This window comes from Amia ocellicauda, chromosome 3 (genome assembly GCF_036373705.1).
Source record: "Amia ocellicauda isolate fAmiCal2 chromosome 3, fAmiCal2.hap1, whole genome shotgun sequence".
NCBI lineage: Eukaryota > Metazoa > Chordata > Actinopteri > Amiiformes > Amiidae > Amia > Amia ocellicauda.
This window is the reverse complement of record NC_089852.1, coordinates 10,179,051-10,196,010: the sequence shown is the minus strand read 5'-3', so window position 1 is coordinate 10,196,010 and position 16,960 is coordinate 10,179,051. Positions and strand designations below refer to the sequence as shown.

Genomic DNA, 16,960 nt, shown 5'->3' with positions numbered 1-16,960 from the left:
AGACAGATTTAATGGTCTGTTGGTTTTCTCTCCAAAAAACATACCTTATTTAAGAATAGTTATTGCTACTATAAGGACTCTTACATGAGACAAAAAGACACCAGACTGCCTCTTCAAACCTGAATCATTAATAAACGCATGCTTAAAACTAAACATCAGTTAAAATCAACATGAAAAAATATGTATACATTAGCATTCTATTAGGTAATACACAATAATATGTGCACAACAAACAGTGAATAGGCATTGGTTTAAATTCTAGCAAAAACTCATGTTCCTATGGACTCATACTAACGGAAAATTTGATGACGAACAGAAACTGAAGAAAAGTCTATTCCAATGCCAGAGGACCATAGAGAAACAGGAGAAGTATATCTCACAGACCTGGAGATAGAAATACAAATATAAGTCAAACAGATACAAGCTGTAGATTTTCACACAATGGAAAGCAGAACTATTTTTCATTAGTTGTTTTTACAGTAATAGACATTAGCTTCTAAAATATGTGGAAATATTACTCATAGAATGTCCTCACACCACGTATAAACTAAAACCATCAGGAAGTATGCATTAAATAATGATTGGTCACATATATATTGATAACTATACACCATGGAAACACTAAAAGAAACACCAACTATCAGACGAAAATAAAAAATGTGACTAAAATAATGTTAATGTTAACTAAAATATCTAAGTCTACCCAGGCAACAAAACAATGTGAATGTTTTGGCCCATTGTGCAAATTGACACTGGCCCAGATCTGGCACATGGATCTGGGCCAGTGTCAATTTGCACAATGGGCCAAAACCAACATATTGGACAGTGCTGGTCCATTTACTTCAGTCTCACAAACATTTTACGGCCTGGTACTGACCCAATTCTGATAACATTTTATAATATGCCGCTTTTATAGACCCCTACTCTGACCCAAGTTCATTCCAATACCAGGCCCTGGGTGCAAATCCTGGTGTGGTATCTTTCTTTGGTTAATCTGTTGTTGTGGTGTGTTTTGGTGCCAGAGGGGACACTGTGTGGTGGATATACCAAATCTTCAGACACCTATGAGTGAAGTCCTTTGTGGCTCACCATGCAGAGTGCTAGTCCGGATTTCAGATACTGGAGCCCCGTCTTCTGAAGATCTGTTGGTTGTTTTCAGTTTTTGTGCCAGAGTGGGCAGTGTAAGGTTGATATACCAGTTATACTAGATACAAGATACAAGTATAACAGATATACTTTGATATATTAGACAGAGAGTCCTTGTGGCTGACTGCATGGAGTGCTCGCCTGAAACCTAGCAGGACTGTCGTTCAAATCCAGGCTCAGGAGATTGCTTCCTAAGGTAAGAAATGCTGCGGTAAGTACATTAAGAGTGGAAGTGCTAACTGATGATGATGATTGCCTCTGCATGGATGCTGGTTTGTTAGAGTAACCAAAACATATATTTTGTTTTCTCCCACCACTCTGCATCCCTCCTTGGTGGCATCAGCAATCTCAGCAAGCTTCTGAACATAGATTTGCCGCCCCCCCCCCCAATAGAGTAAAACACAACTATATTTTCAGAAGACAAGATCTACCATACTTTGAACCCTGGCTCTGCCAACCTGAAGGGAGTAACTCATTGTGGAGAGCCACAAATCACTTTCCTTCTATTTATTTGAAGATGTGGCATATCCATCTCATACTGCCTCCTCTGACACTGAAACAGAAAATATATATTCAAACGACATGTGCTACAGGAAGATGTGAACCCAAGTTCTATTAACTTCAAGACTATGATTACCTTGATGATCTGGTATATCTGTCTCACACTGCCTCCTGTGGCAGTAAAACAAAGCACTAGTAGGAAAGAACAAAAATAATTTCAAATGACAACTGAACCAGGATTTGAACATATGGACTTCTCACTTTAAGAAAAGTCAGCAGTGCTGTGAGGACACAAAATATTGACTTCAAGATCTTGAATATTGAACTCATGTTGCCACCTCTGACACTAAAACTGGACAAACAACACATTCTCAGAAGACAGCACCACAACCTCAATTTGAACTCAAGTCCTGCTAGCTTTAAGACCAGCACTCCACACAGAGCCACAGAGATCCACTTTCACATGTTCAAAGATCTGGTATATCTACCTTCCACTGCCCCCTAAAACAAAGCACTAGCAGCGCACAAACAATAACATTTTCAGAAGACAGGTGGTCACCCAAGTTTTGAGCTCAAAACCTGCCAGCTTTAAGACCAGTGACCAAAGCTGTGAGCTACACCAACACCATTTGTCCTCCATGATCTTGTACATTAACTTCACACTTGCCCCATTCTGGGCCTAAAACGCAGCACCAGCGAGATACACACAGCAGGAATTCTGAAAACAGCTCCACACCCAAGATTTGAAGCCACAACGTTATAACCATATCTCCATGAGTTACGAAGGGCTTAATTTTTATTTAAAAACAAATCTGGTATATCAATCTCATGCTGCCCCCCAGGCATTAAACCACATCCCTATAGAAACACAACCAACAGGATTTCAAAAGACAGACCACCAACACCCAGGACTTGTAGCACTCAAACACGTGAGTTACCTAGGACTTGTGGTTTAGGTGCTCAATGATCTAGAAAATCAACCTCATCGTTCCAAAACATGTCATGCAACTCTTGAAGAAGATTTCAAGACATTGGACTGGGAAGATAATGGAATCAAGATAAACTGAGCTTATTTGAATAACCGACGATTTGCTGATGACATCATCATCTTTGCAAAAACACCAGAATACCTGCTGCTCCAAAAAGAGCTTTCAGATGCAAGCAAGAAAACTGCACATAAAATGTTCAACAGTAGTGTTAGGTTGCATTTAGTGTTGATGTTTAGGTTTTGTGCCATAAGTGTGCACTGGTAGCATGCATTGATCAAATACTTTTCTCTTCAGGCAAATGGGTAGATTTCCTTTCAACAGTGCTGTTTTTTTTCCAAATGCACTCAATCCCATTTTCACTCTTCTTTTGATTTCTTCCATAATATCTCCACCTACGCTGATTTGTTGTCCAAGACAGACATGAGTTTTGACTTGACTATTTTTTAATCTTCACCTTTTTTAGTTTAAAACATAACAATATATTCCTATTACTTTATAAATACAGTTATAATGTTCATATAAACAGACAAACAAACAGGACACACTAAGAGAACAATTTCTTTAAAATATACCAACATACACTGTATTCGTAATTTTAATTGTGGCATAAACTTTAACATTATAATCAATTTAAATAGTCACCATGAAAAGACACACACACATTTATAATTAGAACTAATTAGTTCTTATACAACATTTGGGGCTAAATAGAAGGAATACATAAAGAAAGAGTTTTCGACTGCCTTTTCATCTTGCCATTTATTTTTTAAAGGAAATACAAACACAGGATACATACTTTTAAAATTCCTACTTTTTTAACATGAAAATATTTAATTGTTCCATTCATGATGCACCTTGCAAAGTAATTTTACTTATCTGGCCCACCTGTGTCATTTTTTTAAGGAAAAAGAAACATTAAAATGTGCAAAATACTGTTATAGACAGAAAGGGTAATTTAATTTTAATTTAATTTAGAATGAACACAAACTTTATTAACACTTGAAGTAATTTTACATGTAAAGCTAATCACAGGCAAGGAAGAGTGAAAGGATTAAATTAAGGTTGTTATGGATTCCCAGGCCCTACTTGAATACAGTCCTGTCTCTATTTTATATCTATGACAAAAGCCCCTTTACATGTAGAGTCTTGCTTTTTTTTCCCCTAAAGTTGAAAGTTATAAATAAAACTATATACAAATAACTTGGTTATCTCTCATCTCTTATTTTTTAATAAAAATAAAAAAAAACTTATAATATGAACCCTTTTCTAAACTACTGTATAAGGGCTATACTTTAGCTTAACTTCAAAATTTAGAAACATTATATTATATTATATATTTTTTAAAGAAAAGTAGTGCAATTGCCTTTTGAATTAAAGTCCCCATGACACTGAGAGAGGGAGGTGTGCTGGCTTCATGTCGTGGATGTCTGTGTGATGCTCTTCTGGCTGCTCGTGCTTTTGATGATGTAGGTGGACGAGTTGCTCTTGCGGCTGGAGTTGCGCTCACAGTTGCACTGGGAGGATTTCAGATAGTGTGTGGAGCAGCAGAGGAAGCGATGCATCATGTCGTGGAAAAGGTGCCCAGCAAAGAACATGTAAATCCAGGGGTTACAACAACTGTTCAAGCTGGCCAGCAACATAGAAATGATGAACGCTAATGCTGTAAGGAAAAAAGAACACAAATGATTCTTGGTTCAACTCTGGTGTTACATTTGCATTCTTCTTAGTTTGCGTTACACAATCAGACATTTATGCCGTTCTCAATACTGTATATAATCACCAAGTTCTGTTTATATGGATGTATTAATTTGAAATATACATATTTATTCCAAGGATAATTACTCCAGGTTATAAAGAATGCATTCTGTGTACGTTAATTTAAAGTATTTTGACATTCATTTTCATCTTTTCCCACTGTTGCATCTGTTATGTACATAAATAAATATATATGATTAAGATAACAGATACTCTACCTTAGGGACTACATTTCACATGTGTGGAATCAGTTTATTTGACTGTGAATTTATAGCCTATATTATACAAAGTAAAAACATCAGAAAGGACAGTCTAGTAACTGTAAATACAGTCTCCACGTTCTATCTTAGGAAATAAGTTTCACACATTTGATTTTTATTTCAACTTGACTATACGTTATAAAAAACAAGAAATTAAAACAAAGTATTACAATAAATTTTACACCAAGGAATTGTAGACGCATTTTCAGCAAACGTACAACAATTGTGACATAATCTATATTTTTCAGCTTATTGTTTTACAGACCTGACCCTAGCAATATTGAAACACCATTACAATAATATGCTTAATGAAGCCAATGGCAGCATGACTCACTTGTTTTCCATTGCCTTTCTAATTGTATTATTATCAAGAATGGATGCTTTCATTACTGAACATTTTATATAGGCTATATAAAAAATTAACTTACTTCTTTACATTTAGTTTCAGTATCACATATAAAATTCTTTTATTTTTAAATTATTTTTTATTTTTATTTTAACAGACTTACAATGGACTCTAGCAGTCCTTCACAACTGTACAATACCTAATTTATTTTCTAATTGGGTGTGAAGGTTCTGCTATGCCGGGTTACAGAAACATACACACTAACTCACAAACACATAAACATGAAAAATGTAATGAAAATTAAAAGTATATTTCAATAGAATGCAGTGTCCATGATATATCATGTTGAACTAATCACATTATAACAGGGTGACATTTAAGCAATATTGAATGGACTCCATCAGCCAGCTGACATTTTGTAAATTAGTTCAAGATTAATGGGATTGGCTTCTTTCCTGTGTTTAGCCTCTTGCTGCTGATTAGCAATCTATTTTCCATAGCCTGCTGTTCTTTTATGAACTAGGAGAAGTGTTTTTATGCCGTTTATATCACATAAAACCTAGCCTTTAGCAAAGATCTGAGGAATGGTATGCAGTTGAGTTACCAGAAGATGGTGCTAATGTACCTTCCACTTTCTACATTGAAAGGTATGAAAAGGTTTACAGCTTATACAGAACATGTTGATTTGAAGTTAGATATAAGGATAACAACTTTACTGTTTCAGTTTATTGGTAACTTTCAAGGAAATCTGAAAGTAGGATTAATAAAACAGTTGAAATTAATTAATCTGCTCAATTGGAGGTATTATACTGCAGAAAAAGTCTGTTTCCAGTGCAGCCATGGCAAAATATGTTATCCTTATATCAATGGTGTGAAGTAAAAATGGTTATATAAATGTCTTAATGCATACAATTTTACTTTCTGTTTATATCCCCCCCAACAAGTGGACAGCTTGTTTCAGCAGTAATCTTACACAATAATTTAATGTATCCTGTACATGCATCAAGTGCACTCTTGAATGTAGTAGTTTTAAAACTGAATATATGTAAAGAAATTAACAGATAATATGAAGCAATATTTTGGGTTGCATTTAAATAATTGAGCCCAGTAGTTTTTCTGACCTGTGCCCTAAGCCCCTCTCACACCTGTTGTTTTTCCCCCATACATGACATCAACGGCGACATAGCACAATATTACAGTCTCCTTTAAGAAGCTGCATCAGGTTAAAACAATATTGGCTTCCATTCATAAAACTATACTAACTAGGCCATAGCACAGCTTCATAAATGACAACAATAATTATAATGTTTCACTGCATTTTACAGAATCTGGTGCTTAGCATACAATTCCTGATGCTTGGGAGGTTGAGTCCCTAAAAACATAGAATACAGGTTTGGACAGCTTGCCAGTGGAAGATGCCAATCAGTTACATCTGGGTACCCTGAGAGTACTAAACCCTGCTGTATAAATGGGCATTTATTCAGCTCTATGTGGCAGTGGGTATACAGCTGAACCATTTTAGCATATAAATCAGTGTAACCGTCAACTGGGAAGCAGAATAAAAGGCTGTCTGGAGGAAAGACAAATTCTGTGAAGGAAGGGCCACAGGGAAAATAGTCAACCTCTCTGCCTCACAGGTTATACTTTAGTGTAGACAAACTGTTACACACAAAGCCTTCCCAAGAACGTTGGCGCCAAGCGGACAATAAAATAAAATAAATAGTAAGCTTTTTTATTTTTTCTCTGAATTTCCTTAGGCTTTGTTAATTAATTTGAAAAATGATAGAAACTCTTAAAATGAATGACAATATATCACTCTGCACACATACAGCAGTACCTGGTATGCATTTCAGTAGTATAGGGGAGTTTCTGTCTCCTGGCTCCTACAGCCATGTCTCTTATTACAATGCCACAGCTTCAACTCCAATCCATTGCCTTCAGAATATCGCTGGAAAACATCAGACATGGAAGCCCAACAGTTCTGTTCAAATTGTTAACTCTGAATGCACTGGCAAGCTGCTGGGCCTTTTTATCGGTCAATTTGATTGAGATTCACAGCTGGTCTTACCCACTCTTAAAATGAAGATGTATATAAAAAGGGTATAGAAGAACCTAAGTAATGCAGAGAGATGTTTTCCTTTTCAGCAGGGTTGGATTTGTTAAGTGTATTAACAGAAAACCAGGGGGGCTCCATAAACCTTGAAGAATAACCTTTGACTGTTTCTACAGGAGCTGTGCATAAATCCTCTCTCTCTCTCTCTCTCTCTCTCTCTCTCTCTCTCTATATATATATATATATATATATATATATATATATATATATATATATATATATATATATATATATGTTGCAGTTATGGAGTAGCTCCATTAGGCATTCAGTATCAGTGGGAGGAGGATAATGAAATAAAGTTCAGACTCAAGCCAAAGCCACATTGCTAACTGCCAATGCGTCCTGCTCTGCTCTGGCTGGTTTCTTCAATTAGTAAAAGCATTTTATTTTGATAGGCACATTCAGAAGCAAGAGGAGATATTAAAGAGATAGTAGCATTACATCCACTTAGAAAATAATTTGATCATGCTTATATACTTAACTAGATTTTTTTAAAACAATGTATTATCTTCCCTTTTTAGATGAACAGCACTGGAACTTAACTTCCTCTCGTGTTAATTTAATTTGACCTTTTATATGTAGACAGAATAATATTTTTATTGGTAAAATAAAGATGAGGAAAAGAGAACGCACATAGTATTTCAGTGTTTTCATAACACTTGATAAAGAATGTGCTCAGGCTAGCTTACTAACAAAAAAAGGTTGTTTTCCATTTTTCAGAGAAACCATGCGGATGATGGGTGACATATCAAGATAACATAAAAGGTGATAAATGAGGCTAGAGAATTAGAAGCTGGTAATCTGCTCCTCACTCGCTGCTCAGTTTATCATCTCCTAATGGTTTATACGCCAGAGATTGCTGGTGTGAATCGCTGGGAACTGAAATGTCATGTTAATGGACCCTTCCACTAATATTCTTATCATCCCAGAGGCTATACTATCTGACTCAGCGCAGTGGCAGGCAGGCTGTTAGCATTAATGCTTTGTTTGTCCACACGGCACGACAGGTGACTGAAAAGAAAGCAAGGCTGATTCTGAGACTTTTTGACACATGTGGCAGCATATCATTAACTTTCCACACATCAGTTGGTGCGAGACTATTATGACCTGTTTGTTGACTGAAGGTATACCCGTATAGAACAGCGCACTGTACAAACACACTTTACATTTCTGTAGAAATTTAGTCACGAGGATCGCAGGATGCTGACAAGAACATAATTATTTGCAGTGAGGTAATTGAATAAATAGTGAAAAGATCAAAACAAAAATGATCATGAGAGATATGGAAGGCTAAGTCAGGCTTGTGCTGATACAGAGTGGGACTAATTAATAACTATGGTTTGTGGAAACATAACATTTTGTTATAGGAGTTAAACATGTCTTTGTTTTCTTCTTTTGGGTCTCTCAAGGTTTCATAGCTAAGACTTATTTTTCTATGGGATCTTCACTGTTTTTACAGATAAATACAAAAAAGTGACTGTTTCAAATCTTACATAATGGAATTTTATTTTTAAATCTCTAGACATTATTATAAAACCACTCAAGTAAAACCAGTGAACATCCTGGAGGTGAACATGTTAACTAAGAATGCTGCTGTGCTTTGAAGCATAAATTGATGTAACCGCGCAGATGTGGCATTCAGTGGCTACCCCTGGGCCAAAACAGAGATTTTAATGAAATTATTCTAGGATTTCCATTCCCCAGCCTTAGCGTTGGCACCTAGCTAGTTCTGGGTAAAAAAGAAAAGGAAAAAAAGACATGATGGGATTTAGCAGGTATTTGGCTAAGGAACAATAAAGTATACAATTAGGTGTGCTTTTCCAACACTCAGCTGTACAATTAAAAGATAAGACTAGGTTCAAGCCAGGTCAAGTGAACAAGAGGAGATTAAGGATCAAGTGAGATAACCTTGGGGAGGTTGATGATGATGATATTATTGATACACATAAATGCTTCAATGTTGGCTCTGCATTGCTGTCCATAATATCTCAGTAAACCAGTATAATATCTATTCCAGAATACCAGGCTGATATGTATTCTGATGTCTTTTAAAATATGTCCTTGTCCTTTTACTGTGAGTAATACAGGGCACAACTCTTCAACTGCATGGCATTTATAAAAATAAAAGTAAATAACTGAGTCAGTCCAATATGATGTGTGTTATACTTTTATCAAACTCTGCACAAGATACTGCGCATTGAATCTCTATCATAATTACAGATAATGATTTTAGGTCCTCTTGTTATTTTATTAGTTTTGGCAAACAACACCCAAGGGCTACAGGCAGGGCTAGAAAAGGTTAAAACTCCAATTTGGTCTCCCTTTTCTGTGAGTTACTCTTATTTAATGAGAAAAAGACTTCATAAAAACACTATCATAAAAGGAAAATTACTTTCTTCAAAATAAAATTTCAAACTCAGAAGGAAATATCTCGTAAGGCCAAAGGCAAAACGGGGCATCCATTTAATGAACAGCACATTGTATTTTAGTTTCTTTCTATGTCCATGATATACATGGTAGTGTGAATATAGGTTATTTAGGAGATGAAAACGGTGTGTCTTCTCTGAATGTGATGGGGCTTGTGTGTCCTCTCTGAGATAAGGTCAGAAACATAAATCATTTTTGTGGACACAGAAATATCTTATTTTTTTGCAGAAGTTCCACTGAATATAGATTTTATCTGAAGGTCTCTATTCTTCTCTCAGAGTAGCTCTGAAAGCAATTTCCTAATGGATTTTTCTGATGTTATTTACTAAAAGACTGAGATTTCATTTTTCCCAAGCCAAAAGTTTATAACATCCAACAAGAAGAGGATGATGAAGATGAAGAAGATTATACAACATATAGCGATGAAACGAAGACATAGTATTCAAGAAATGGTTTGATACCATTTATTTACTTATGTTTATTGCATTAATTTAGTTTAACATATTAACATAAAATGCATTCTCTCTATTGCATCCTTGGCTACAGGAAATTGTTGATTACTGGAAAAATGTATTTATATAACCTAATTACAATAATTTGCGGAATGTACAAGACCAATTACAGAAAGTTTGTTTAATAGAGATTAAAACATAACATAGTTATGAAATACATGTTACCAGCTGTCCAATACGAGGATAAATCTGTTTTTTTTTTTTTTTATTCTTGACTTTCTAATGCCATAAATGCAAAACTATTTGAGATTTGTTTTTTAAAAATATTTTCTATGGCTCCTTCAAAATCCCACTTATAGAGCAGGGCAATAAGATGAATGACTTACTATTGAGAATTAACCTTGATGAACCCTATTATGGGAGGGCAGGTCACAAATGCTGAGAATCTTGAGACTGATGCTTCTTGGCTGAACTTATAAAGAAATATTGACCTTTCAGAGGAGATTGATGCCTTCAGATAACATCGATACAGCTCCACTCTGGTCAATGTTTCCCCAACTAAGATGGAAATTGGTAGCTTGATGGTCTTGAATAAGCGTGCCATAGTTCTACTTAGGAGGTGGATTTCATCCATGATTGCCTTCTTTTGAGGTAATGAAACCTTTCCTTTATACTATATAGCTACTATTAGATTAGTAATAACACACTGAAAACCATTAGTAAAAAAATGACTGTAAAATAAAGAGCTCGTCTACTGATCCATGGATTTAATTCATAAAGTGCAGTTAGACGACAGCAGCACAAGTGTTCTTCACAATCTATTCTGTAACCTGCAATGAGGGATGCGAAGGCTAAGAGAAAAAGGTGCAATGTCCTCTTTTTTATATGTAATTCAGGCAAGTTAATGCATGCCTGTTTGGTAGCAGTGCAATGACACTAATTATGCACAGATCATTGCTGAATTGAAGGTTCACCAATGCAAATAATACAACAGGGAGTATGCTGTTTCAAGGCATTCAGGCTCAGATTTTCAAATGTCATGTCACACCAGTGAACTTGCAGGAATTGCCCTATTATTGGGTTATACAATAAAGCCAGTGGAAAACTCCTTTACAGCATATATAGGATATTATCAAAGCTAATGCTTTCATTCACTCTGTTTTACTAAATCCCTCTGGGGCATTTGGTTGTCTGAGCTGTGGCCTTTTCTAGAGAGTCAATTTAATAAGACAGCACGTCCTTGATCAATTCATTTTCTTTATTTTTTACAGCACTGGGCTACGTCACACAAATTCTATGGCGCCCATGAAAGCGCTGGCTTCTGTAAATAACCATATACAGACAATATGAATATGTATTACATGCATATTCACATTGTATATATAACCAGTCCCGTGCAACATGACTAAAAACTACACTGTCTTCATGAACACTTGGAGCAAGTGCAGTTCAATCAGTTATAATAATTTGTGCAATCAAGTCATTAAGAAATAATTTAAATGAGGACTCCTGTGCTAACGTTTGGGACCAGAATAGAACTCGCCTGGCTAACTGAACAAATTAGTTTCTAGACTGATCAAAACCAAATTTTTGTCTTTATGTTTGCCTGTAAAAAACTGGTGGATTGTGGCTGCCCAGGCCCTGGTCTGGTGACTGGTCTAGTATGTCCCATCCAACTGTGGATTTACAGATTCCAAAAATACATTTGACAGTAATGCATTAAAATAAAAAATTAAGTGTGACAAATAGGTCTCATGAAAAGCCCTTGCAGATCCAGCCGAGCTCTTATCGTCACACGTTTAAAACCATTAACAATAAGCTTGGAAGCCATGTGCCATACAATTGTCAGTGATATGCTTCTGGTTTTCATCCTAGTTTTGACAATGTGATAATTTTGCTGGTGAATCCCTCAGAGCATTTGGAGTCCAGTTCTAGGATGAAGGTTTATAAACTGTTTCCCATAGCAGGGGCTAAACACAATTGACATTTTAAGCAGAAGTATGGATGGTAAAAAAATAAGTTACATATGTTTATTACTGGCAGTGGAAACTGGTAAATTAAATAATTATTTGTTCTTATTCACAAAGTATAAGTTTTCTTCCTTCTCCATTTGTATTACTGAATTCTTAGGTTTTTATATTAAAATTAAGTTGAGCAAATCTGGTGTAGTATTATATATACATTGCCTTTATGGATCTCATCTCAAGATGTTTCCACTTGTTTTGATTAGCAGCATCTTTTTACAAGGTCATGCCAGCTCTCATCTTTTATAGGGGGCCAGATTAAATCAAAACTTTGATCCATCCGCTAATAGAAAACTATAGAACTGTACTCAGTTGCGGCTTCATTGTTAGTAAGACACCACTTTCTTCTAAACATAAATGTAACCGCTATGATGTACAGGTTTGTAGTTTGCTATTAGTGTGTGGGTCAAAGTTTTGATTTATCCAGCCCATGGTCTTCTTAAACTTTTTAATCTTAATCTCTTAGTATGCATTCTATAGCTTCCTGTTCCATCTTTGGTCTGTTCTTGTATACGGCCCATTGCCATTTCAACAATATCACTCTTTCAAGGAGGTCACAGATATTTGTTTGTTGTCTGATCCATTATTTTTTTTACTGTCTCTTCTTGTTATTCCAAGCATACATCTTTTAATTTGTAACTGTGTCATTTCCAGTTTTTTGTATATTTTTTAGATTTAGTGACCAGGTTCCAGAGTGAGCACTGCTGAGATGCATTGATCAAATACTTTTCTCTGCAAGCAGAGTAGAGTTCTTTCAATATCATGTTCTGTCTTACAAATGTCCATTCCATTTTCACAGTTCTTCTATAAGATCTCCATCTGTGATGATTTGCTGTCCCAGGTAGACATCAATTTTGACTTATTCTATTACATTTTGATGTCCTTAACTCTTCTTAGTTTTATTAAAACTGTTGAACATGTATTTTTAAAAATCTGTATCTGGCTATAAATGTGTTTATTAAATAACTGTTATGTTTAATGTCATCAGAGCCAAACAAGTGCATTCTAAATGTGCTGCGAGCCTAGTTTTGATTTATTCTAATGGGCACAATTTGATTATTTTGATGGAGCCATCCGCTTGACTTGGCTTGACTGTAAACATTATTAATGTTTCACATTAGAAAACGTGTTTTCGTGAACTATAGGTTGCTGTGGACTACCCATCGAGTAAATGCTGCATGCTTTATCTGCTATGAACCACAACACCAGGAAAAAAAATATTGACATTCTCTTGTGCTGTTTGTTAATAATCGTATCCCCCGTGGTAACAAATGATCAGGACATAACCAGTAATATCCAGTAGTTATTTGGCAGTAGTTTAACATGTCCACAAATCTCCGCCGCGCCGCTCTTTTTCTCACAAAAACAAAGACATATATTTTGCCAGGTGTTTAAACTTAACTGTACAGTATTAATGCTATGGTTGTTCAAACTGATCTGGGTAGTCAACTATTGAAGAATTTTCTTCAGAGATTGTTATACACAATAAACAATGCGATACATAACACCTGCCATATCACTTTTGTTATCATTTTATGTATAGGCTATAAACTTCAAATAAGGTTAAACACATATAAACTAGGATTCGTTTACGATAGATTGTCAATAACATAATTTTTAAGGTATTAAACGAATTATTTTCACACTGCATGAGTTGCCCTTTCCATGATGCGCAATTACGCAACGGTCCACACAGTGATTCATCCAAACTCGCGTCTCAGTACATTCATTCAAAGTCCCAATTGAAAGGTTGTAATCATTATAATTTTAATATTGACAAGGGGACGGAGACATACCTTCTCTGGGGGCTGCTGGGTCCCACGCTGACCACATCTGCACGAAGAAGAAAGGCGTCCAGCAAACGATGTAAGCCAGGACGATGACGAAAGTCATTTTCACGGTTCTGATCTTGGCTTTTGAGATGAGCTTGACGCTGCTCACCCGGGAGAGCACTAACCCCTCTGAGGATTTCTGTGCCGCTGTGACACCGTAGTCCTTCCTTGTTTTCAGTTTAACGTTTTGCCATATTTTAAAGCTGATCAGTCCGTAACAGATGCTCAGTATGGCCACTGGAATGATATAGATGGTGAGGCTGATCCAGGTTACATACGCCTTCATTCCCCAGGGCTGGATGAAATCTCCCCAGCAATCATACACCCCGGAGCCGACTGGCACCTCTTTCAGAGAGAATATATACACCTGAGGAATGCTGAACAAAAGGCTGAGGACCCAGGAAGAAATGACGTACAGACGGTCGGCTCTCCTGTGTAAAGAGCGCAGAGGTTGGCATATGGCCAAACATCTGTCTATGGACATCAAAACCAGCATATATGTCGATGCAAACATGCCCACCACTTGCAGATACTTTACCAATCTGCAAAGAGAGTCGGGTCCGTAAAACCGAAATGTGATGTCCCAGATCAGTTGCGGCAAGACTTGAAAGATAGCCACAACCAGGTCTGCGATGCTGAGGTGTTTCATGAAAAAGTACATCCGAGACTGGTTGTTTTTCGTCGTGTAGATAGCTAGGAGGACACACAGGTTGCCCGCCAGTGCCAATAACAGGATCAGGGCCAGCACGGTCACCTCCACCTTGGCCACCTCCTCATTGCGCCGTACGGGACCCACGGAGCCGTTCCCCCCTGCGGGCGCGCCGGCCAGGCTGGAGTTCTCCACGGACGCGTTCAGAGACCACAGCTCATTCAAGGGCACATCCTCCATCCCGCTTCAGAAGTTTTGTGCTATTTATTTATTATTTATTTTTAAATATTTGGATAATTAAAATCGCATGCAGGCTGTGTTATTTTATTTAGTAGAGCTGTCTTCTCCAGCCAGCATCAGTCATTGATGAGCATTTGTAAATCTTCTCTGTGTCTTCATTTACCATAACAGGTGTCACGTCAAACCACCGGACAATACATTTTTCCATGCACATTTTTGTGCAATGTCAGTTGTTCATTACCATGTCGCAGGAAAGCGTCCGTTCTTTGTCCAAGAAAACAATTAATCACACAGAAAGGCTGAGAGAAAGAAGAGTAAATAATTACCTTGTGCATTATATATATATATATATATATATATATATATATATATATATATATATATATATATATATAGCCTCATGCAATATGCATTATTTTCACATGCAGTTGTTCTATGGTAAAAAATAAGTCTGAAGAACTGGAAAGCATTCCTTTGTACTAATCATTCAAATACAATATAATACGGATTGAAAAACAAAATATTATTAATCTGTTGCTTCTAATTATGTAGAACCTATTTATCTAAATCTACAAAGTCTAAATCATCACAGATCCGTTGGTTAGAAACGATACACAGAAGGAAACAATAGCCTACCTTAGTATTGGTGACGAACAATTACATTCCATATTTTGAGAAGTACATTAACTTGATACGATTTCTTACAGTTTTTCTATATATTTTTCTAAGTGTTTATATAAAGAGTGCTGCGTAAAGTCCTCTCCTATAGTTCTTCATAGGCTTAAGTCCAGCAAGTGAAGCCTCACTCTCCGAGAGCCACGCAATATATGTCCCGCATCTTGATATTTATACTGCCAGTATCTTTGAGATGGATTGGGAAGAATCAGTTGATGTTACAGACTTCCACCACTAGGTGGACCTCCCCTCAATAGTTACACTGTACACTCACCTAAAGGATTATTAGGAACACCATACTAATACTGTGTTTGACCCCCTTTCGCCTTCAGAACTGCCTTAATTCTACGTGGCATTGATTCAACAAGGTGCTGAAAGCATTCTTTAGAAATGTTGGCCCATATTGATAGGATAGCATCTTGCAGTTGATGGAGATTTGTGGGATGCACATCCAGGGCACGAAGCTCCAGTTCCACCACATCCCAAAGATGCTCTATTGGGTTGAGATCTGGTGACTGTGGGGGCCAGTTTAGTACAGTGAACTCATTGTCATGTTCAAGAAACCAATTTGAAATGATTCGACCTTTGTGACATGGTGCATTATCCTGCTGGAAGTAGCCATCAGAGGATGGGTACATGGTGGTCATAAAGGGATGGACATGGTCAGAAACAACGCTCAGGTAGGCCGTGTCATTTAAACGATGCCCAATTGGCACTAAGGGGCCTAAAGTGTGCCAAGAAAACATCCCCCACACCATTACACCACCACCACCAGCCTGCACAGTGGTAACAAGGCATGATGGATCCATTTTCTCATTCTGTTTACGCCAAATTCTGACTCTACCATCTGAATGTCTCAACACAAATCGAGACTCATCAGACCAGGCAACATTTTTCCAGTCTTCAACTGTCCAATTTTGGTGAGCTTGTGCAAATTGTAGTGGAGATGAGTGGTACCCGTGGGGTCTTCTGCTGTTGTAGCCCATCCGCCTCAAGGTTGTACGTGTTGTGGCTTCACAAATGCTTTGCTGCATACCTTGGTTGTAACGAGTGGTTATTTCAGTCAAAGTTGCTCTTCTATCAGCTTGAATCAGTCGGCCCATTCTCCTCTGACCTCTAGCATGAACAAGGCATTTTCGCCCACAGGACTGCCGCATACTGGATGTTTTTCCCTTTTCACACCATTCTTTGTAAACCCTAGAAATGGTTGTGCGTGAAAATCCCAGTAACTGAGCAGATTGTGAAATACTCAGACCGGCCCGTCTGGCACCAACAACCATGCCACGCTCAAAATTGCTTAAATCACCTTTCTTTCCCATTCAGACATTCAGTTTGGAGTCCAGGAGATTGTCTTGACCAGGACCACACCCCTAAATGCATTGAAGCAACTGCCATGTGATTGGTTGGTTAGATAATTGCATTAATGAGAAATTGAACAGGTGTTCCTAATAATCCTTTAGGTGAGTGTATATTATCCTTAAACCCCTCTCCTCTGTGTGTGTGTCTGTCTGTCTATCTGTTTTATATATTTATTATTTTGTAACCCTATAT

At 37.0% G+C, this 16,960-nt stretch overlaps 1 protein-coding gene across 1 annotated transcript; it reads right to left on the bottom strand.

Moving 5' to 3' along the window:
- Positions 1–3,962: 3,962 nt before the first annotated feature.
- On the bottom strand, positions 3,963–15,540 carry oxtra (oxytocin receptor a). The gene is made up of 3 exons (XM_066698096.1): positions 15,371–15,540; positions 13,810–15,033; positions 3,963–4,296 (listed from the first exon to the last, which is right to left on the bottom strand). Exons 2-3 carry the CDS (start codon positions 14,732–14,734, stop codon positions 4,049–4,051), a joined length of 1,173 nt encoding a protein of 390 aa, XP_066554193.1. The 5' UTR covers positions 14,735–15,033; positions 15,371–15,540; the 3' UTR covers positions 3,963–4,048.
- Between the last annotated feature and the right edge of the window lie 1,420 nt (positions 15,541–16,960).